The sequence below is a fragment of the Sander lucioperca genome, chromosome 1, assembly GCF_008315115.2.
Source record: "Sander lucioperca isolate FBNREF2018 chromosome 1, SLUC_FBN_1.2, whole genome shotgun sequence".
Taxonomy (NCBI): domain Eukaryota; kingdom Metazoa; phylum Chordata; class Actinopteri; order Perciformes; family Percidae; genus Sander; species Sander lucioperca.
In genome coordinates, this window is record NC_050173.1 from 36891668 (window position 1) to 36914600 (window position 22933).

Genomic DNA, 22933 nt, shown 5'->3' on the forward strand with positions numbered 1-22933 from the left:
GGTAATCCTGAGGATACTGTAGGTAAGTTTCGGAGCCAAGCTTTAAAGGGACACTTACATGATAAATGCTAGCTGGTCAGTTTACAGTCTATGTTTGTTAACATTTAGCTAGACTGAAAGAACATGAGGGATGAGGGTCTGTTCAGCTCATAGTCTGCTTATTGCTCCATCTAGATTGGTCTGTTTTTCACACAGCTTAGTCCAGAAATTGTTTCTCACATAGCCTACTACAGAACGTAATAGCTGGCTGAGATCTAGTTCGAAGGTGTTTATAATATTGTTCATGTTTAACATAAGAATTCACTAGACCTGTTCCAATTAACCTGTGACTTAAGACAGGAGGAGCAGTTATGAGCTGGAGTTTTGCGCAAACTGCGTTTGATGTGGGCACGCATCTTACAAATAGGGGAGGGGGTCTGCGGTCTCAGAGGGTTAGGGGATTTATTTTACTTTTTATGTTTTTGTCACACCTTGCTCAGAGCTAACAGTTCACCCTTTGCTACAGATTTGTCAGCAAAATCCGGTAGGGTACTCGAGACACGTATGCGTGTAAATTTTGAAGATGGCTGACCTTTCAATCCTTTCAGTCAACATCAGGGGGCTAAACGGGCCGATCAAACGAGCTAAATTCCTGGACTATTTAAGAAGGAAAAACAAAGACATGGCGCTTATACAGGAGTCACATTACGTAAAAGAGATGTAAATCGTCTACAAAATAAATACTTTAAGGTTGCTGCCTCATCTAGTGACAACACCAAAACCAAGAGCTCCATCGTGTTGCTGTCGCGGAAATGCACACTTACCATAGACAAAAGAAGTAGAGACTTATCAGGCAGAATATCTTATGTACCACGATAAGGAGTAGGAAAATAGCCTTTGTCTCGGTATATGCACCGGCTACATATGATGAAAGTTTCTTCCCACGCCTAACCAATGAATTGCTCTCTCTCAATGAATATTCACTAATTATAGGGTGAGACATGACATGAGAATGCAGTACTAGATTTAAATCAGGATAGATCAGGGGTCAATCACACGAAAGCCCAAAAACGCATATCGGACATGTTTAAAGCAGTTGTGGAATCCCACCATCTTACAGATATATGGAGGATGCACAATCCTAATAGCAAGGATTACACCTTCTTTTCCACACGTCACCTCACCCACTCCCGTATTGATAATATTTTGTGCTCCAGTGAGCTTAAGGCAATGTTCCACACGATAACAATAGAACGATAGTTACGTATTATAACTCCAGATTCTATGAATAGGCGCAGCCCTCTAAGGTACGCTATTGGGTTTATCCCTTCGCGCATGCGCAGTCGTGAAGATTTTCTTTCCCACCCTTGCGTACCGCTCGGGCTTCAACTACGTCCGCAGATACTGTATATAAACAGAGCAGACTCGTTGTTCTGCTCCCAACATAAGCTTTTTCTTCAGCTAATGTAACCGGAGCAGGTGGCCTGAATCTTAGAGGGCTGCGCCTATACTCATAGAATCTGGAGTTACAATACGTAACTATCGTTCTATTTCGTATAGGCTTCGCCCTCTAAGCTACGCTATTGGGTTAGGGCGAAGCTGATGTAGTCAATGCCACCTGCAACACAGAGCCCACAAGCGGAACATAGACTAAACTTTTTTCCCCTTCTCTGTCTCTCTCTCTCTCATGCACTGACAGGAGACTGTATCAGATAAGCCGTTATCTTGATAACAGAGCCTGCCATGGTAATGACTTGGCCTAGCTGGCTGTAAAGCCCAAGCCGTGAGTGCAGGCGTGCATGATTGGTGAGGGTAGTACTAGGCCTGTCACGATAACATATTTTGCTGGACGATAAACTGTCCCAGAAATTATTACGATAAACGATAATATTGTCGTTCCGAGACCATAATGCAGGTACACTTTTTCAAAGATCAATAAACTTTTATTTCTAAACAATATTTAACACTGGAACTGGAAGACATTTTAAATATCCACAATATGTCTTTGATCTCCTTTAGTATGTCATCTTTCACGCTGTTGTACAGTTGTGGAATTGCCGTTTGTGACACGTATGTTCTCCCAGGTAATTCGTACTGGCTGTCAAATGTTTGCAGCATTCCTTGAGTGTTTGTGCGATAGACTACACACTCTGTACTACATTTAACAATTATTTATTAAAACTAAATATTAAATTTAAATAATAATATATCATTAATAAATTATATATCTATATCTATGTGGCTATCTGCCACATGGCGAGTAAATGTTTGTACCAAAATAGTTCTGTTTTTCAGTCTTCATTTTGGCGAAGGTGCAGCAACTTTCTTCTGCTCCTCTGCGGGTCGGAGCTTCGCGGGGGCGGGTCTACACACACACACACACACACACACACACACACACACACACACACACACACACAACAACTGGCGCAACTCTGACACACTTTCCGCAGTCCGTGTCTGCGGACAGCTGTAGGCTGTGGCAGTACACATGCAGCGGCACATATCATGATTGTAGGCGTGCATGGTAGTGAGAGAGAATGTATCAGGATCGGTAATAACGAGGACACCGCGTTATACCCAGCACTCAATGCAGGCGGGGTGAGGACAGCAGGAAAAACACACATGCAGGGCGCATAATCCGTGATTGTAGGCGTGCATGATAGTGACAAAATATATATATATATATATATATATATATATATATATATACATATACATACACATACACATACACATACACACCGCTCTCCTCCCGGCACCCGGCAGCAGACAGAACACATATGACGGGGCATCATTCGTCGTTGAGTGAGGATAGGACCGAGTGGGTTAGAGAGGGCTCAGGACATATCCCGCAGATAGAAACGGATGAAAGGGCATGGGGATGCCCAGGAGGCCGCTGCGCAGATGTCGGCTACTGTCATGCCTTTGAACAGAGCCGCTGATGCCGATAGTGCCCTTGTAGAATGTGCCCGGATGCCCTGGGGGGGATCCGCCCCCTCCGTGTTATAGGCCTGGGTGATAGCCTCGCACAGCCAGTGAGACAGACGCTGTTTTGAAAGGGCCGCTCCTTGGGAGTGTTCCCTATAGTATACAAACAGCTGCTGTGTACGCTTTATGTCCGCCGTGCGTAAAACGTACTGTGATAACGCGCGCACCGGGCACAATCGGTGGAAAACCTCCTCCGCGTCATTGTCATGAGGCGGGGGGAAAAAACCCTCGACCGAAAAGAATGTGTTAAAATTTTCGGTGTGAAAGAGGGGTTAGGCTGTAGGGTGGCTGCGCTCCCGTCCCCTCTAATGGAGAGGCAGGATGGCGAAACTGACAGCGCACATAAGTCGCTCACTCTCTTGGCTGATGTCAAGGCAAAGAGAAGCGCCGTTTTTAGAGACAGCAACCTGAGAGAGGCTTGTGCCAAGGGCTCGAAAGGAGGCTTCCCCAGAGCTCGAAGCACCAGGGCTAGGTCCCATTGGGGTGTGAGAGAGCGCACGGCGGGTTTCTGTCGTCTGACCCCTTTCAAAAAACGCTTTACTAGGGGGTGCGCAAAAACCGTCCTCTCTCCATAGCCTTCGTGGCAGGATGAAATGGCTGCTGCATAGGCTTTGACTGTGGACGAAGCCAAGTCGTTATCCACCAATGTTTGGAGATAAGTCAACATGAGAGGCAGGGGACACATAGCCGGGTGGAGGAGGATAACTGAGCGGCGCTAATTGTAGCGGGTGAGCGTTTGCTCCCGCTGTCTGCATAGTGAGAGAGCGGTGGAGCTCCGCGAGCAGCGGTGGGCTGGTGTGTGCTTGTGTGGGGAACATCTGTCATGTCATCAGCGTAATGTTCAGTGGGAACAAAGGCTGCTTGGTTGAGGGGAAACTGCTCTTTAGATAGATTGGAGTGGCCATTAAAAGGGTCGTTGTGTTTCCAGTTTTCAACCATGGAGGGACAGACGTTCCCCGCGCCCCATCATTGCCACCGTCACCGCTGCTTGCTGGGTGGCTCGGGGGGGCGGGTTTGACCAGGTGGGAGCCGCCTTCATGGTCCTTCGGCCCTGTGAAACCTGCCGGTCAGGGGCCAGCTGCCGCTGTGGGGTGGCGGGTGGAGGAGCAGAGGTCGAAGCCTGGGAGGGTGCAGCCGCAGTGGAGGCTGTGGTGCGTTTCCTCTTATGGCGGTTGGTGGAGCGGTGGTGCTGCTGTTGAGGAGCCGCTTTCCTCCAGCCGAGCCGCCGTAGCCGCTCCGCTTCCTCCGGTGGAGGCTAGCAAAGCTATGTTGTTTTGCGCCGCCAAGCCCTGGGCCGCACATTGGTGAGACCGGTCAGTGACCTGGGTGCAGACCTGGTCCTGGGGGGACAGCTTCCGGTGGCCGAAAAAAGTAGCCTTCGGAAGCAGGATGGACGCCAGGCTCTGCTCCAGGGGGTGGACCGAAGGGAAGCCTGCCTCTGTGTCGCCTTGAACCCGGGTGAACGGGGCATAGCGAGAGACTGGAGCCTTCAGTTTCCCGGGCTGAGAGAGAGCCTCCTCCACGAATGGCTGAAGCTCCGTAAAGCGCGGCCAGAGTGGAGCCCGTTTGGACGGCGGTTCCTGTGTGTAGACATCACCGCTCAAGAGGCCGCGAGTGGGGGCTGGAAGCTCTGCCGGGAGCGCTATGCCTCTCTGGTCCGCCGCCTTTTTAATGATGTCCGGCAGGTCCAGAAAAAAGAGCCCTGGTGGTGGAGGGTGGAGCCGCCTGTGGCAGAGGGGAAGACCGCTGAGGCGTTCTGGAGACGGGGAGAGCCGTAGTGGGAAGGCATCGATCCCTGTCTCGTGTTCCAGTCCTCCCAGCGGGGAGGAAGGAAAACTGGTGAGGGAATCGTCATGCGGGGGAGACGAGTCATTGGACTCGTGCCCGTCGAAGACGTCTTCTTCCAGCAGGTCCAGGGTGTCGACGGTGTCACGTCGGTCTGCCCAGCTGCCGTCCCCCTCTCCGTCGACCTCAAAAGCCAGAAAAGCGTCCGCCCGCCGTTGAAGCTCTTTAGATGGCAGGCGGGCGCAGAACGGGCAGGAGGCGTGGGAGGTAAGAGCCTTGCCGGCGTGAGCGGCACCGAGGCAGATCTCGCAGCGGGGGTGGAGATCCGGTGGGGGTGGAGATCCGGCGACATGATGTAGCCGGAGTAGCAGGCAGGGCAGAGGCGGACGCTGCTGGAGCCGGAGGTCTTGAGAGTCTTCTTCATACTGCTAGCTTGAAGAAAAAGTGGGAGCAGAACAACGGGTCTGCTCTGTTTATATACAGTATCTGCGGACGTAGTTGAAGCCCAAGCGGTACGCAAGGGCGGGAAAGAAAATCTTCACAACTGCGCATGCGCGAAGGGATAAACCCAATAGCGTAGCTTAGAGGGCGAAGCCTATACAAAATAGAACCAGCAATTCTGTCTGATCACAATGCGCTGATAACCACATTCCATTGTGATATGTTAGAAGAAAGGTCTAGAAGATGGCAATTTAATAATTCCCTTCTCCAAAACACAGCTTTTGATACAGAATTTTCAAGTGAACTCAGTTTCTGACCCTGATTTAACATCCTCCTTCGCGGTCAATTTGAAGAGGAAAAGAGAGGCAAGGATAGCGGAGTTGGAAGAATGCTGTAAATCATTAGAGCAATCTCTTAATAGCCTGACAAGCCTTATCCTTATGTTAAGCCCGCCCACCGACTCTATACACGACGTGATTGGCCTGACCAGAATTTGGTTTTTCCAGCTCACAAGCCAATGGAGAGTTGCTAGACTGACCCTGGCTGCAAATTACATTTGCTGCCGCTAGGGTGCGTCTAGATTTCTAGGCTAATCTCTTAAGACTTGCTTTTCTAAATCTACACATACTCTTCTAGTCACAAGTCGAACAGAGCTGAATGATTTGCTAAGAAGGAGAGCTGAGTTCATAATGCACAGAGTGAGGTAAAATTACTATTTTAACGGCTGTAAACCAAGCAAATTGTTTGCTCTGAAATTAAAACACAGCGAATCCAGAGCTACTATCAACACCATCCGCACAGACAGAGGTATCTTAACAAATCCTAAGGATATTAGCGCCACTTTTCAATCCTTCTACTCAAAGCTGTATGAGTACTCCTGCAACCCAGATCCGACACAGTGTCAGAAGTTCCTAAAAGAACTAAACCTGCCTCTTCTAGACCCAGAGGAGGCATAAGAAGTCAACCTATAACATTGAGGGAACTTAAATCAGCTTTAAAAACAGTTAAAAAAGGGAAAACACCAGGGTTGGATGGAATTCCATCAGAACTTCTTCTACAGTATTTTGACATATTAGGACCTACCATTTTACAAGCTTTAACTTCAGCCATAGAGAAGGGCACCTTCCACCAACAAACCAACACCGTGCTGATTTCCGTTATGCCGAAGAAGGGTAAAGATCCTACGGATTGCTCAAATTACAGGCCCATCAGCCTCATTGGGACTGATATTAAGCTTTATTCCAAAGTCCTGGCTCTCCGCTTAGAGCGCTTTATCGAGAAGCTAGTCCACCCCGACCAATCAGGTTTTATACCCAAGCGTCATGCTGCAGACAATATACGCAGACTATTTCATGTAATAAAAGAAGCCAAAAACCTTCCAACAATGGCAGCAGTTTTATCAGTGGACGCGAAAAAGGCTTTTGACTGCCTAGAGTGGAATTACTTGTGGCACGTAATGGAGAGGCTTGGTTTGGGGACCAAATTCTTTGACATGGTGCGTACTTTATATGCGAATCCCACGGCCATAGTCTCAACCAATGGATTGCACTCTCAGCCGTTTCCCATTAGGCGAGGCTCGCGACAGAGATGTCCGCTCTCCCCCATGCTATTTGCAATTTCTCTTGAACCGTTAGCCCAAGCCATAAGGCAAAATAAAATCTGTAATATCCAGATTAAATCCAGTAGCAGCTCAATATCACTTTTTGCAGATGATATTTTGTTGTACATTGCTGATCTTGAGGACTCTATTCCAAAAATTCTTAAGATCTTAAACAAATTTGGCTCAATCTCCGGCTATAAAATTAACTGGAATAAATCTAATCTTGTATTGAACAACAGGCATGTGGCACCAACCATTAGTGCCACAATACCAACCCAAAGCAAAATTACATATTTGGGCATCACCATACACACATCCCTACAGTGAATTGTCCAGGACAACTATGAAACTATATTAAGTAGTGTTCAAAGGGATCTGGCCAATTGGTCTGCGCTGCCGGCATCACTACGCTCCAGGATTGCTGTTGTTAAAATGAACATAGTTCCTTGTGTGAATTTCTTAAGTACAATGATCCCCTTACCCCCAACAATAAATTTCTGGAAGAAACTTGATACCTTAATTCGGCAATATATTTGGAAACAACCTAGGCTAAAATACTCTACCCTGCAACGTACCTCAAACCAACCTTAAAGTGTATCATAGAGCCTTTCAGCTACGGGCCCTCAGAGTGTGGATGGACCCCTCATCTACAGTCCCATGGAGAGAAATAGAACAAAACCTCACTGGAAAGACTGCAAGACCTTGCCTTTGCAGGTGTGTGTCCAAAAAAGTGTATGCTAGCCTATGGCCCTATTATTACCAACACATTGACTAACTTTAAACAGGTGGAGGAGCAACTAGGCTACACCAACAAATGGCATTTGAATATCCCGATTTGGCACAATAACCAACCACAACAAACCCTTTGCTTGTAAGCAGTGGAGTGACAGAGGCATTTTACTGTAGACCAGCTGTTCGGTGAGAGGGGTATGTTGAGTTTTGAAGATCTAAGAGCTAGTTTTGAGGTCCCTAGGACATCCTTCTTCTCGTATCTGCGCTTAAGATCAGCCCTAAAATGTTATGGAGTGCCATGGGGGAACAGTCTTGAGCCGCACCCAGTCACTAAGGCTTGTTGATTTTCCTGTGAGAGGATTGTCATCCAGGATCTACGCTAAACTGATGCAAGTATCCATAGGAGAACTCCCCATAGCGGGGAAATGGGAGCGAGAGCTGAGACCTGAGGGGAACGCAATTAATTGGGAGATGGTTTGGGACATTTTCCATTGTTCCAAGAACCCAAATCACCAGCAGATCCACTTCAACATATGTCATAGGACAAATTGGACTCCTCAGAAGAGATAAATCTCTAAAGTCATTCCCACCCCCTATTGCACGTTCTGTCACCCTGAACAAACCGGAACTTTCCTGCACATGGTCTGGGAGTGTGAACAGGTGCATGAGTTCTGGAATAAAACAACATCAATAATATCTGGTGTGATAGGATGTCGAATTCCTACCGACCCGATTGTTTTGTTACTTAATGACGACTCTAAATTACACCTGCTTGGGAGATAGAAGAAAGTTTGGCTAGCCGGCTTAACCGCAACCAAGAAAACACTCGCTTTGTATAAAACAGTGGTTGCCGTATTTTCTTACGTTATGCTTGAGCTCTCTACGGCAAGGATTAACAAAGCCAAATCATCGACTATAGACCTATGGAAAAATGCAGCAGCACAAATATCAGACCTAATGACCTAAACATCACAAGAATTAGAGGAGAGTGACTAGGCAAGGTGTGATTTCAGTTTTTTTGTTTATTTTTGTTTTTCTCAAGACCGCAGAGGGTGTGGGGTGGGAGAGGGTTTTTGTTCTTGTTCAATTGTGTTTGTCTGTTCTGTATGTTTAAAAATATAAAAATAATAAAAAAATGTATCTAAAAATTGATTGATTCACTGAGCTTCAGCAGAAATATGGAGTTCCTTCTGTCCATTTGTTTAGATATTTTCAAATAAAGCATGTAGTCAATTCTGAGCATGGCTCTTTGCAAGAACCTGAGCCATCAAACATTTATGTCATAATCAACAATAGGCAGAAGAACAAGGATAAACTTATCTCAAAGATTTATAGTGCCCTTATTGCAAGCTCAATGGTAAATACAGACTATTTAAGACAGAAGTGGGAACAAGATCTTCATATGGAAATACAGCAAGAAGATTGGTCTTTTATTTGCAAGTACATAAATGCTCTTATAATTTAATGCATAAATTAGCACTATTTGAAATAATGCCCAGGGTTTATTATAATCCAGAGAAATTAAATAAAATGAACAGTGAGATAAGCACCTAAGCACCGGACGGAGCCATGGTACCGCTGCAAAATAGCCTCAGGAAGGAGCTTGTTTTGGTGGAACATGTACGTTCAAAAGTTATTTTAGTTGTGCAACAGAAAACTCAGATTGGACAGATACTCTAGCTAACTGTCTCGATTTACCATGCAGAGATCTGAGGAGCAGTTAACCATAGTCCTCATAAATCCACCGGAGTTTATTTATTAATAAATTAATAATTTATTTATTAATTCCAACACAAAGAAAGCGAAAGGTACTGGACATCTGGCCGAAAAGAGTGAAATCCAGCGGAAATCACGGAAGTGGAACGTCGAAGATATAGACTATTCTACTCCTAATTTACTATTTTAGTTACTTCCACCCCTCCATGCATGACCAAAGAGTTGCATCAACATCTCTCGGAGTATATGATAAACCTTATATTTCTAAAGATTTGGTTGGTATGTTGGTTGGCTGTGTCTGTCACTTCCAAACACCTGATCACACTAAAACTGAAACTATTCAGCAATGTTGCTGTATAAAATGCAGTGTTCCTCCAAGCTAATGATAGCGCTGTTTGGGGAGATATATACAAGGGACGATAATAACTAAAAGGTCATTCTTCCAGTGGCGCAGAGCAGGTATGTGATGCCTTGACCTCCGGTGCCAGAAGAAATGTTGGCATCTGGCCACAGTGGCTGCGGGGTGATCGAAGAGCATCTGGCTAGTCCCCTCTCTCCCTTGTAGCGGCCACATCACTATTCTCATCCACCCACTATGCCTCCGTCCACCCGAGCTTCAACAACCTATCGAGAGCCGTAGTTATAGCAACGGGCAGGCCTGCCGATGCCCTTGGGGATCATTTCTTGACAGAGTTTCTCGGTGTCCTCTCTCAGTAAAAGGTCTGCCCCTCTGCTGAATGGCTGTTTATCTTTGCAAACATGTAAGCTTCAGTGTCCCCCAGCTACCTTTATCTCGCTCACTTCTGTTCAGTTCTTCCTCACACTTATTTTGAATGCCAAAACTCATCTCTAAATTAAGTGAAGAATTTAAAGTTGTAAATCCTGTGTGGTCTCCACAAAGCTACAGAACAAAAACAGACAGAGGAGGACATGTTCCTCTGTTTCTGATTGCATAACAGTTACGTTTGCTTGTATAATGATGATGTTGGTGGCACTGAATAATAATTATTAGCTGTATTTCAGTTTTCAGATTTGATCTTGATATGTACAAAAAGGACGTATCAGAATAACTTGAAGGCTCTCTGAATAATGGACAAGGAGTACGTGCAGGCTATACACAACGCAACACAGCAAGGCTATTTATATTGCTACTATAGTGCTGAGGAGTTACCGACGTTATGAATGACACACACACACATACACACACATACACACAAACACACACACACACACACCTGATGAACGGCTAGTCACTGGCACCTCCTTGAAGATCCAACAGAATGAGAGTCCTTCCAGCAACTGGAAAGGGAGACAGATGGCATTAGAGACAGAAAGAAGGAGAATAAATGGGGAGAGAAGTGCACTGTCAGAATCCATTGGGAGAATCAAAGGAGAAAATAATCATTCTCAATCAAAAACATCTAATCCTTTTTAGACACAGAACCAGCTGTTTGTCACCACTGTGCACCTCTGATACAGACAGATGATCCTTTGTAAGTCAGCTGAATACTGAATACAGACATTTTTATTAAAATCTAATCTTTTTAAATGATTAGCATAATTGAAATTCAAAGCACACGTAATGTAATGGATTTTTAGTCATGGACTGAGCTCAATATGAAGCCTATCTACGATGCATCAACCCTTATCTGATACCATGACACAAGGTAGAGATCAGTAATGCACCAATGGAATTGTAAATGAGCCATGCTCCCCCATTAGCCACTGTTATCAGAAACAACAAGTGACAAGAATATGAATCTAAACTATTGACTAATGTGACTAAGCCTCCTGTTACTGACAGTTTGTTCTCTGCCTGTGGTACTCAGAAAAGTATTCGCTCTCAACAGTGTATTCCTGCATAATTACCAACAGTACTGTCGTGCACTTATCCGTGTCTCTCTGTTTTAGCCCATCTGCACCATTAACATTCCAATCAGTGTCTCATCTTTAGTCAGCAATCATCAGAGTCCTAGATCACAGATATGAGCATAAATATCTGTCTCTCTTTTCCTCTCAGAATCATTTCCATCCAATTTTATTTTTCATTGTTCTGCCACATACACACTCACACACAGTCTTTTAGTAATCTTGCTTTCACTGCCTCCCACATAAGCATCTGTAAAAGAGCATGTGTGGTTCACAGCAGTAGCTTGGTCTACACTGTGAGAGACTGGCAGATTCAGAAACAGTCTTACATACTCTAGTCTAGTGCATTATGTTATAGGTCTTTGATAATTGCAGTTTTTCTAAAGGCAGGCCTCAAATGTCAGATGCTTTCAGCAATGCAAATGCCTACATTGTGATTTCCATCTTCTGCATTTTTCTGCATTGTTTTTTCACATTGGAAGACATCTAAGATTGTAACGATACATTTGTAATGTTGCATTTTCTACCTTCACATCTATCATTTTATTTCTCTGTGCAGCAGCGTTCAAGATGTGCTTCGGCAAGCTGTGGTTTCAACACAGAAAATACAAACGAGCTACAAGAGAGTATTTTAGCATATACTGTGGAGAAAGCAAGGAATCTTATCTTCTCTTGCTTCCCTCGTTTCCTCCTTTCTCTTGTGCAGGTGAATGATAGGGAAACAGAAAGCGGCCTTTGCAGTGCGACCCCATCCCATGCTGCTCCCTCCTCTCAGGGGATGGCCAAGGTCCAGGATGGACACACGAACGCATATGACAGGTACACTGTGCTATACATGACCTTAACACCTTTACCTCTGTGAGAAGAGAATATCCATAGCAATTTCCCTCAGGATAAATAATGTTTTATCTTTTATGTTATTCCTCATTTAAAAACTGCATCTGGATATGCGTCTTTTTCTTCGTGTGTGTGTGTGTGTGTGTGTGTGTGTGTGTGTGTGTGTGTGTGTGTGTGTGTGTGTGTGTGTGTGTGTGTGTGTGTGTGTGTGTACTCCGCAGCTCTGCAATGTTAGAGGAGAGCCAAGATGGTATGGACAGTGGTACCCTAAGTCCTGCCTCCACTCGACAGGTTACTATCCAGCGCCACCCAACTCAAGGCTTCGGCTTCATTGCAGGCAGCCAGAGGCCTGTCATTGTACGCTCCGTCTCGGCTGGTTAGTGTGTGTGTGTGTGTGTGTGTGTGTGTGTGTGTGTGTGTGGGTGAGAGAGAGAGAAAGAGATCCTATGATGACTCAAACTTAAAACATTCCTTTTTACTATAGGTATATGACTTTGTATGCTGGCTATGTTTCCCATTTTATCTGCAGACGGCCCCTCTTTTGGCAAGCTTCTCCCTGGAGACCAGATCTTGGCCATTAACGAGGAGACGGTGAGCGACGCGCCCCGAGAGAGAGTCATAGACCTTGTAAGGTAACATCCTTTACTGTCCCGGGAGGGAGGGAAGGAGGGGAGGGCCAGGGGACTAGCAACACGGGCAAGTGTAAGTAAAGAGGACATGGGTGAAGAGGGTGGATCAAAAGGAACAAACTGTTTCTTATTGTTGGTGAAGCGTTACATCAACACAAACCTGTGGATGATACAGTCCTTTTGCAGCTTAAGGACAGCCAGGATATAGCAGATATAAACCGGAGAAGCACTTCAAATACCATGCTGTCCGTGGTGTTATCTAAACCACTCCACTCTCTGTTGTCTTTTCATAGACGCTGCAAAGACACAATAGTTCTCACTGTGCTGCAGCCCCATCAGGTAGTATAATGGGACACTCACTGTCTTTCATGTTCCTCTCCCTCTTCATCAGTCTTAACACTTTTCCTGTCACTCTGAATCATACAGAAACACTTTAGAGTATTCTGTTCCAACAGTGCAGTGCACACATTATACACATTAGCGTTCATGGCCATGTCTACACATTAGAGTTAAGATAACTCCTTTTTCTGGTAAACCCTTTAAGAACAGCTTCATGCTCGAGACCTTATAAATCAGATGTGTGTGTGTGCATCCATCCATATAGAGGAAATGGAAATATAACATTTATTTAGCTGACTAACTGAACTGGATATTTTTGGAACATTAAATAATGATGTAAAAATACAAATTGATTTAAATCAGATTTTTCTTTAAATTTCATAATTTGGAATTCATATAAATTATGCAGCAGTTCAGCATGTGTTGGCTCTAACATCTTTATTGTGCTCAGACAAACAAGCACTACAATTTAAACATATTTAAACTTTTAGCAGTTTCAATATGTCGCATTGCAGCAGCATTAGCCAGCTCTCCAACACACGTCACTTTAGCGCTGGCATTTATTTCTGTTCTTTCAAGCTGATTTAAGAGCTCTCTCTCCCTCTTTTTATCCTCAGTCACCTAAGTCTGCCTTCATAAGTGCAGCCAAAAAGGCCCGCCTGCGAACCAACCCGCCAAAAGTGCGCTTTTCAGAGCAAGTGTCCATCAGCGACCCAGACTCAGTAAGTTCTAGTCGTGTCTCTCTGTGACATGTGCATGCCAACTGCATGCTGTTACCCTGTCCCTCTCTCACCTGCTGTGCATTTATTTAGTTTAATCAGCAATCGCCAAAGCTTCAAGTACCCTCTCTCAAGTATCCTCTCTCCATCCTCTTTTCAGTTTGAGCTTCTCTACGTGTGAGCCTTTGGTCCAGTGATTTGGCCTTGAATAAATTGCTTTCTTGACTGATTTGAATTCTTACAGGAGACACCAGAACTCTTTTCAAAGGCATTCACACATTTTGTAAACAGCTACAATGTGTCTTAGAAATGTTGAAATGTTTGTGGTTGTTTAACGGTTAGTGTCATTTGTTACTTTATGGCAGAGCTATCATGTTCCCAATTTTCTCCCCTGATCTTACCTAATCAACATCTAGTAGCTACAGATACGTAGCTTGCGTTTTGTTAAAGGGAGGCTCTTTATTACCCCATATTAATTTAATATTTTATATTAATTATATAAACAAGGGATTAAATAATGACATTAAAAAAGATGGTCCCTAATTCCTGTTGGTCAATCAAGAATCTATGGGGGGAGGGGGGGGGGTTACACTGTGAATAAAGTGGGAGCACGGAGATGACAAGCAATGGCCAATAAATAAAGAGTGTAGGCAGACAGCTCAAAGTAGCGTTTTTTTTTTTACCATTTTACTATCCACTCTAGCCTCGCAGTAGAGTGGATAGTAAAATGGTTATGGTAAAAAAAGAAAGAAGAAAAAGCTAGTTTGAGCTGTCTGCCTACACTCTGCGTTGACTTTATCCAAATACACTGTGTCTTGCTCAAGGACACTTTGATAAGCAGACAAGAGGTTGAACCAAACCACCAACCTTGTTATTAACGGATGACCCACTCTACCTCCTGGGCCACAGCCACCCCAAGGATAGGAGGGAAGTGCTATGATTAGCAAAGATCAGATGTTTCAGCCACCACCCCCAACAGACATTTCTGTTTGTGGCGTCTCTTTGCTGGTTCACCCTCGCTTTAATGCCACAGTATGACAAAGATCTGTTCACTCATAACTCAGGCTTTAGCTGCTTCCAATCTGCACAAAAGAACAGCTTGTTGGGCCTTTTGAATACTTAAGTTCTCCAAAAACAGACTGCCAGGCATCTGCTGTGGACACAGCTCTCCATTTCAAATAAATGCATTTTCTGAGATATATTGTTGCAATAAATCCACATCCTTTTACGGTCATGAGTAATGTCTGCCTACTGTTCTTACAAGTCCCACTATCACATAAAAAAGGCAGGAATACAAGGGAAAAGATAAGGATTGATTTTGTTTTAGAACATTTCATCTGGGCTACATCAGCTCCATCTTATCACATTAAGATACCTTCCTTCCCTCTGATCACAAGTGTGGTTCTTTGAAATTACATAATGGGAACTGAGTCATTTTCTTAAAAAGCCCTGAGCGAGATTAAAAAATAGGGAGAGTGTCTTGTCACATCACATCCTAGCCCGAACTGAATTGAATTGCATATCATAACTTTTCTTCTAACAAGACGTAAAAGCAGTAACCTTGAATCAGGCATTTCCTCTTATTTCAATCTCAAAACTCTGCTGCGAATGCTTTCAATCCCACCGTCCAATTTACTTAGCATGGCATACATATTGAATGGATAGACTAAAGAGATTGAACAAGCCCTGATACAATGCACGGGTGGGTATCCTAATGCAGAGTTTTGCTCCTTCTCATACTGTCCAGAGATCAGTTAAAGTATCATTGTTCACATAGACATCTTTGTTTCTTAACACTCCTCCTAAAGAACCTGCTTCTTTTTCACTTCTTGTTTTGCTTTAATAGCAAAGCACAGGCCTACAATTACAGCTGATTGTGTTTGTATCATACAAAAAAAGTCTTACACATACCATCATTTATTTTCACTAAACCAAAGCTGTCTTCTCTCTCAATCTCTTTCAGACAATGCTCAAGGACGACTCCTTGCTACTCATACCAAATGTGTTGAAGGTGTTCTTGGAGAATGGACAGATTAAGTCTTTTACATTTGATAGCCGTACCACTGTTAGGGTATGTATTTACCACAGCTCTGCACATGGGAACATTACAATGGAACATTATTGTGATTTTTACATAAAGCAGTTATAATCCTTTTTCATATTAACAATGGATCAATGACAATGATCAATGTTAATGTGTAATGGTAACTGTAGTGAGGAACCCACAGATAGTTATCATCCAACTATGCAGTTCCTGTCAGTTCTATGAAGGGTTTTAGTGTCTTACTGTTTTTTTTTAACAGAAAAAACTCTAAAGACTAACTGTACAGTACCAGCACAGCACAAAATGTTTGGTTAGCGACTAGCTAGTGAACACAGTGGAGCGTTTAGCCGTTAAAGAGCTAAATATATTTTTTGTAGAAGCTTGTAAAAACCAAAACAGAGACAGACAGAGAGACTCTAACTGAAATGTTTTTTAATACACAACTTAAGGCTTGATTATAGCCTACTCTGGAAGGGACACGTACACGGACAGCTGCGGACATCATGGACGCATAGTGGCTATGTTTATAATATCTGCTTGATGTGTTCCACAAATGCACAGTTGATCGCTACGCTACCACATGTAACGGAGTAGCTGCGCAGACATGTCTGTGGGTCACACAAAAAATGGTGGTACGCAGATGTCTGCACAGAGCCTACGTACGCCCTCTGATGCCAATTTTTAACGTTTCACTGACCCTAGGGGACCCTTGCGCACTCGCAGAAGCAGACAGTATACTTTTGGCTTCACGGTGATAATATGACATTGTTTTGTCTACTGCTTTATGTGCTGCCCCCAGTTGGCCAAAACAATTAATTACTGTAGGTTTAACATTTAGCCTTTTATAAATACACAAAACATGAGCATACTATTGTTGATTGTTGGTGAATTTCTATGGATTGTAACACTGTATGGTATTAACACTTTAACCATAAGTCAAGTGTTTACAATAAATAGAAAAAGCATCTTTAATTTTGTGAAACTTCACCGTATCAGTTTTAGGAATTTAACATCTCAGTCATCTGATTGAGGCAATAAAGCAACAAATGAATTCAGTCAGACAGAGGTAATTTCTGTCTCTATGTCAGCCTCTAAGATGAGTCTGACATCTCCGAGCAGACTCATTAAACTGACTATTAGATTTCAAATATATCTCCTCTGCTCATGGAGGGAGAGTGATGGAGAAAAGGAGAAACACAGCAGCACTTTAAAGGACAGATGGAGGAAGCGCGCTCCTGCCAGCCTAATTAAATGAAACTTCAGCATAATAAGAAGACCTAGATCAATAAAACAATGCCACATAATTAATCAATAGCACAATAGGATGCCCAGTTGTATGCCCATTAGACTGTCTGTCAACTAAAGAAGCTTTCCTGCAGTATTTTAGGCTACAATCTATAGATTTCTGTGGCGTCCCCAGGTGTCATTTAATGCAAACCGCACAGGTCAATACTGTTAAAACTGCTTATTCCTGTTTTTCAGAGACAGCTGTTGCTTAGGTTATATCAACAAATGTCAATTAAATTGTTAATGGAGAGCAAACTGTAAGTGTACATATTTTACAGCTCTTAATGAGCCTCCACACTGAAACTACAGCAACATATCACTACAAAAGAATCCATTTTAATGTCCATGCCTAAAATGTATTAAGAGGGCAAAGAAATAATGAAACCTTACCCTTAGGCATAGCCCAGGGTAAGATATGATGAACCATGAATTTTCCGTCAGACAGTGTTCTCTGTACATTTTAGAATTCATAGCTACTGATCTACACAAAAGCAAACGTTTGCCCCGCACCACCCCCAAAATGCAGACGTTATTTTCTTAAATAGGATGCACTCACTGTGCCGTATAAAGAATATCTAAGGAAGCTCTCCATAGCACAAAATGACAAATATCATATCAAAGTTAAGAGCCAAAACAGATCACAAGGATATCAATTTGACAAACTACCCTATACAAACATCTCACAACAACTAAAGTTAATTCAGGGTGAAAATAGCCTCTATACATCACATACTGTATATATATATATATATTTGTGACAATAGAATGTTTTCTTACTTTATTCTCTTATCGGTTCCATGTCTGTTCTTCCAGGATGTGATCTCCTCCCTGCAGGACCGCCTCTCACTGCGCTACATTGAGCACTTTGTCTTGGTGCTGGAAGCAGGTGGTCTGGACCAGAGTCAGAGGTTGCATCTGCTGCAGGACAACCAGCCTCTGACACATGTAAGAAACACAAAATGGAAAAATTAATGTAAGATGTGTGTAAAAAATTGTTTGAGTTGATCGATGTGTTTGGGCTTCTGGGATAGGGATTCTCTGTGGTGGGATACTACTGCCCCTCTATTGGTCAGGTAAAATGGCAGTCAAATTTTCAGAAAACTGGAAAGCAAACATAGAGCTCTGATACTATGGGCATCCGATAAATCCCAACAATTTAAAGTTGAAATTCCATACACTGACACTGTGATTTTGGATGCAAATCACATTTATTGTAGTTTCATCTGTTTCAGCTCCCTCTTATTTTGATATTCTGAATGCAGACTACCCTGTTCACCTACGAAGAATTATACTGCGATATATGTGACGAATGCCGAAGATGTAGTTGGTTCACCAGCTGATATCGTCATATTCCCTCAGGTGGTGCATCGAACCTATTTCCAAGGGATGAAGTGTCTGTTCCGCATCTGCTTCTTCCCCAAGGACCCTGCAGACCTGCTGAGAAGGGACCCCGCTGCATTTGAGTACCTCTATATACAGGTAAAGCACTGGATTAAAGGGGGATTTAAAAAGACGCCATTCAATGTTATGACACTGTTGGAGATCAAGGGCTTTGCCTTCTATGACTGATTTTACAGTTAGAAAGGTTGCAGATGCCAGAGTTAGGCTTTACACACAAAGGCCCTGTTGCAAGCTTTTCAAAAACGCTTTCACGTTGCAGATATCCAACAGTCTTATGAATTTGGAAGCTGTCCTCTGCAATTAAACTAATGATATGACTTAGAGAGGGATTCCAGTATTTAACAGTATTGTTTGCAAACAGCTGTGTACAAAACAACATTTCAACATGTCCTAACAGAGTCGCAATGACGTCATCAAGGAGCGCTTTGGCATGGACTGGAAATCTGACATCATGTTACGATTGGCTGCGCTTCATATCTACATCACTGTGTCCTCCGCGCGGCCCAATCAGAAGATCTCTCTCAAACATGTCGAGTAAGTCCACAAACTAAATTAGCCTTCAAATGAACTAATGGGAAATTACAGACAAAAAGTGATGTATTGAATGTTTTACCTCCTTAATAATACTGTGTACCATATCAGTGAGTCCCAGAAGAAATTATATAACAATATATAATACAATAATGTCTAAATGATTAATAATTAATCCCAATAGTATTAAAAACTCAAATTACTCAAGGATCATTTTCCCTAGGTTGTTATGAGACACAGAAATCCATTGCTTTGTGAAATTACAGCTCTCCCTCAATTTGCTCATTTACTCCTCAAACCTCAACCTAGCAAGTAATTAGCTTTTGCCATCACAACCACAGAAGCAGAACAGATCCACTCTGCCTGTTATAGACTTAGTGTGGCTATGTCAAGCAAGGAGTCAAAGAGGATGTAAGCTAGGCTCACTGTGTCTTCCCTTGGGACAAAAAAAAATGTTTTGTCTTCACAGTGTCGACATCTTCCCTGGACTCTGATTAACCACTCCACTGTTGTTTTTCTCTTGTGTATATACTCTTCCACCTTTCCCATTGCTCTTAACAGAAAAGAGTGGGGACTAGAGCCTTTTCTTCCCCTTACTTTGCTTCCAACAGTCAAGGAGAAGAATGTGTGCAAGAGCCTGTCTCAGTTGCTGAAGACCTACCAGCATCCACCACCATCGGGCAACAAGGTTTGTCCATCTAAAACATTTTAACACTAACTTTTTATTGCACCTATTTCCATGATTGAACTACCTAGGCAATTCTTTGTGGATGATTTTACTACCTTTGGTTATACCGCCATTACAACATATTTATAAGCAATGCAAATACATAGAGACCTCTTGCAAAATTGCCATACTCTTGATCATTTAAATATCAAAACTGATGCTGTTTTAGAGGAGATTTAATTTCTTGTAGACTATGGTTATGTTGGCTCAATAACTAGTCATTTTTATTAGGACAGGTCCTTCATCTCTATACATGTAACTGTTGCATAAGACTTTGTGATTCACATCTGTGGCTCAACAGTGCCTCCAGGAGGACGTGGGAAGTGCTGGAGAAGCATTCATTTTCAAAGATGAGCGTTTGTTGTTTATCATTCTGTTGACAGGTCCCTCCTCTCCAAGGAAAGCTGCAGTATATGCGTGTACTCAACGACCTCCCGCCTTTTGGTGGAATACTTTTCCACACTGTTGGACTGGTAATACATGTACAGGAATACACATGTATCTCTTTTACTCCATTCTTTGCTCCATCATTTTTTCCTTATCTGTGCATGTAGTCGTACAAGGAGCATGCTTTTTAAATGCACCAATTCAACATTTTAAGGAACAGTCTAAACTAGATTTTGTATTAAAGGTTAGCATGTGTTGTTCCAATATACTGTAGTAAGTAAAGGCAAATATTTGCAATCCTCTTGTATTCTACAGGATGAGAAACAATCAGCTACAACACTACTAGTGGGTCCTCGACATGGCATTAGTCATGTGATTGACCTAAAAAACAACCTCACAACAGTTCTGGCCGAGTTCAGTAGGGTTGCCAAGATCCAGCTCTACCGAGAGAGCCTGGGAGTGGCTCGTGTGGAGGTGACAATCCATGAGGCCAAGGTATAACAACAGTCTCTAAAGATGCACACTATAAATACATATGATAATAAAAATACAACATTTTGCAGCAGGGAAAATATGTATAATTATGAATGCCATCTCTTTAGAGGTGCAGTTTCCATTTTAACTTTAGAAATGATAAAACAAAACCATTCAACAGTTTTAAAAATGTTATTCCATCAGGTCATTACAAAATGAGCAGGCAATGCTCATTGCCTGTCCCCTAAATAGTCTCCTAATTCCCCTCCCTACCACCCCCTGCAGCCCCTGGTCCTACTCATGGAATGGCCCGATGCCAGTAACTTTGCATGCCTCATCTCTGGCTACTACAAGCTGTTTGTAGACCCTAAACGGACCATCTACTTCCGGACCCCTGGTCAGTCCCAGCTGACCAAGGCAGGTATGTTAGAAGGCTTTTTGACTTGCAGGGGTTAATTTCGAACATGCTTTAATTAGGCAATATACATCAAATGTGAAAAAATTTACAAAATACTATTGTTTACTTAAAAGCTTAAGATAAAACATTCATATCACCCATTTAGAGTTGTAGAAGTGTCTTTCTTTTAGCATCATATTAAACACTGCATGTCAGGCAATATTTGGTAATCTTCATTGTACAGTCTACATGGACATTGATCTGCTTCTTCATTGGCTGAAACCATTAGGATACCTTTAGCAACCAGGTTATCCTGGAACTACCATCCCATGGTGCCCTCTGCTGTATCTCCTCTCATTTCAATCTCGACTCATTGGAATGGGATACTCCATATTTCTTTTTCCAAAGATAGTATAGCATTATGGAATGTTACAGTTAATTTATTTCATAAACATATATTGTTCAAACATGAACAGATCCTCTGCCATCTGCTGTCTCAACCTGTAGTCCACATAAAAGAAGAATCATCATACCATCACATTCCACCAGAATATAACCCTCCAACCTCAAACAACTTCAACTTTCAACATCCATCTCTGAAATAACAAATAATCCCACTGTGACCACCAGCTGTCGCCTCTGCTTTCGCATCTGGATCTTATTTATCCCCACTAGTTTTTAACACTTGAAACTTTCCACTGCTCTGACAATTCTATCCTCAGATTACAGAAGCTCCCACCATGCTCATCCACGTTCTGGGGCAACCAGCTTGCCAAGTGGAGGGCGGCGAGGGGACGAGAGGGAAAGCTCACACAGGGAGTCAGGGTCTTCAAGGGCCATAGTTCCAGCAGAGCCTCAGCATCTGGGCCTGTGTCATGTCCACCTTCGAGAACAACAACAATTTCAAGAGCTCCAAACAGCCGAAGCTGAATTAGACATCAATGAAAACTTTATTTCCCATGAGCCCCCTGGGCGGCCTCGCACTAAGTCAGACCCCACCCAGCAGAGTACAGAGGAAATAGCTGGGGTTTTAGAGAACCCAGCAGTGGAGAATGCAGGATTTAGAATCCGAGCCCAAACAATGGGTCAATCCCAGAAAACCTCACGATACCTCTGTGACTCCTGCAAAGCCAGACATAGGGCAGAGGGTATGTCAACAGCAGTTAACAGTAGTGGGAGCTCGGGGAAACACTGCTCTAGTGCTTGTGCCTCCCGAGATGGAGGTGCTGTTGACCTAATGGCCCTACCGCCCCCAGGGAATGAAGAGGAGGATGAGGCAGATGGTGGTGGAGAGAAACTGCAACCACAACCACCTGCTATTGCTGCCCCACCACCTGGCTTTAGGGACAACAGTTCAGATGAGGATGACCAAAAGAGAGGGAGGAAGGCTCGAACCTGTGCCAGCGCAGGGGTAGCCTCTGGGAAGCTGGCCCAAGCCAAGGAAGATGTGCCTGTGACACTAATTGATAATGTGGCCACAAGAACAGTCCGAGATCATGCCCAGGAGCTGGATGATGCTCTGGTTTCCACCTTACAGGCATTAGAGGCTCTGGCAGCCTCTGAGGACTACCCCCATCACCCTCAACAGCCAACACAGACTGCAGGTCAACAGCCTCAGTCATGCCACGGCCCACATCTCACACACAGAATTAACAGTAGTACTGATCCAATAAAGCTACTTTTTTAATCAATTAATATTGCTCAGTACATTTGCAGTACATCATCTTTTTATTATCTTGTGAAATGGCAAGAAAATCCTGTAATCTCTTAATTTTGTGGTAGCCATGCATGTTTACTGCAAAAACAGCATAGAACTAAGGTAGAAGGTTCAAGACAACCTCCTTCAGGATGCTGAACAAATTGACCAATAACCCACACAAGAACAATATTAGTCAAGCGGAAAATATTATCGACCATAAAAGCAACAACAATAGCTGATAATTACACAATGCCATGTGTCTTAAAATATATAGTTTTTATACAATATAATATAAACTGTTAACAAAAATAAACATTTTTGTAAATGACAAATCGGCCAACTTCATTTT

General features: G+C 43.2%; 1 protein-coding gene across 5 annotated transcripts in view; it reads left to right on the top strand.

Annotated features, from left to right (window-relative positions):
- The window catches only part of frmpd3 (FERM and PDZ domain containing 3), a 95492-nt gene that overhangs the window by 66844 nt on the left and 5715 nt on the right, over positions 1-22933 (top strand). The window contains exons 3-16 of one of the 5 annotated variants that reach the window (XM_036003498.1): positions 11820-11932; positions 12172-12326; positions 12480-12582; positions 12873-12918; positions 13536-13640; positions 15601-15708; positions 17782-17913; positions 18328-18447; positions 18767-18903; positions 19462-19588; positions 20011-20100; positions 20330-20509; positions 20741-20909; positions 21608-22489. In XM_036003498.1, the coding sequence (XP_035859391.1) occupies positions 11892-11932; positions 12172-12326; positions 12480-12582; positions 12873-12918; positions 13536-13640; positions 15601-15708; positions 17782-17913; positions 18328-18447; positions 18767-18903; positions 19462-19588; positions 20011-20100; positions 20330-20509; positions 20741-20909; positions 21608-22489 (2395 nt within the window). In that variant the 5' untranslated portion in view covers positions 11820-11891. Of the gene's footprint in view, positions 1-11819; positions 11933-12171; positions 12327-12479; positions 12583-12872; positions 12919-13535; positions 13641-15600; positions 15709-17781; positions 17914-18327; positions 18448-18766; positions 18904-19461; positions 19589-20010; positions 20101-20329; positions 20510-20740; positions 20910-21607; positions 22490-22933 lie in introns of those variants that run through there. The other 4 variants (XM_031319392.2, XM_036003509.1, XM_031319394.2 and 1 more) reach the window with 4 other exon arrangements.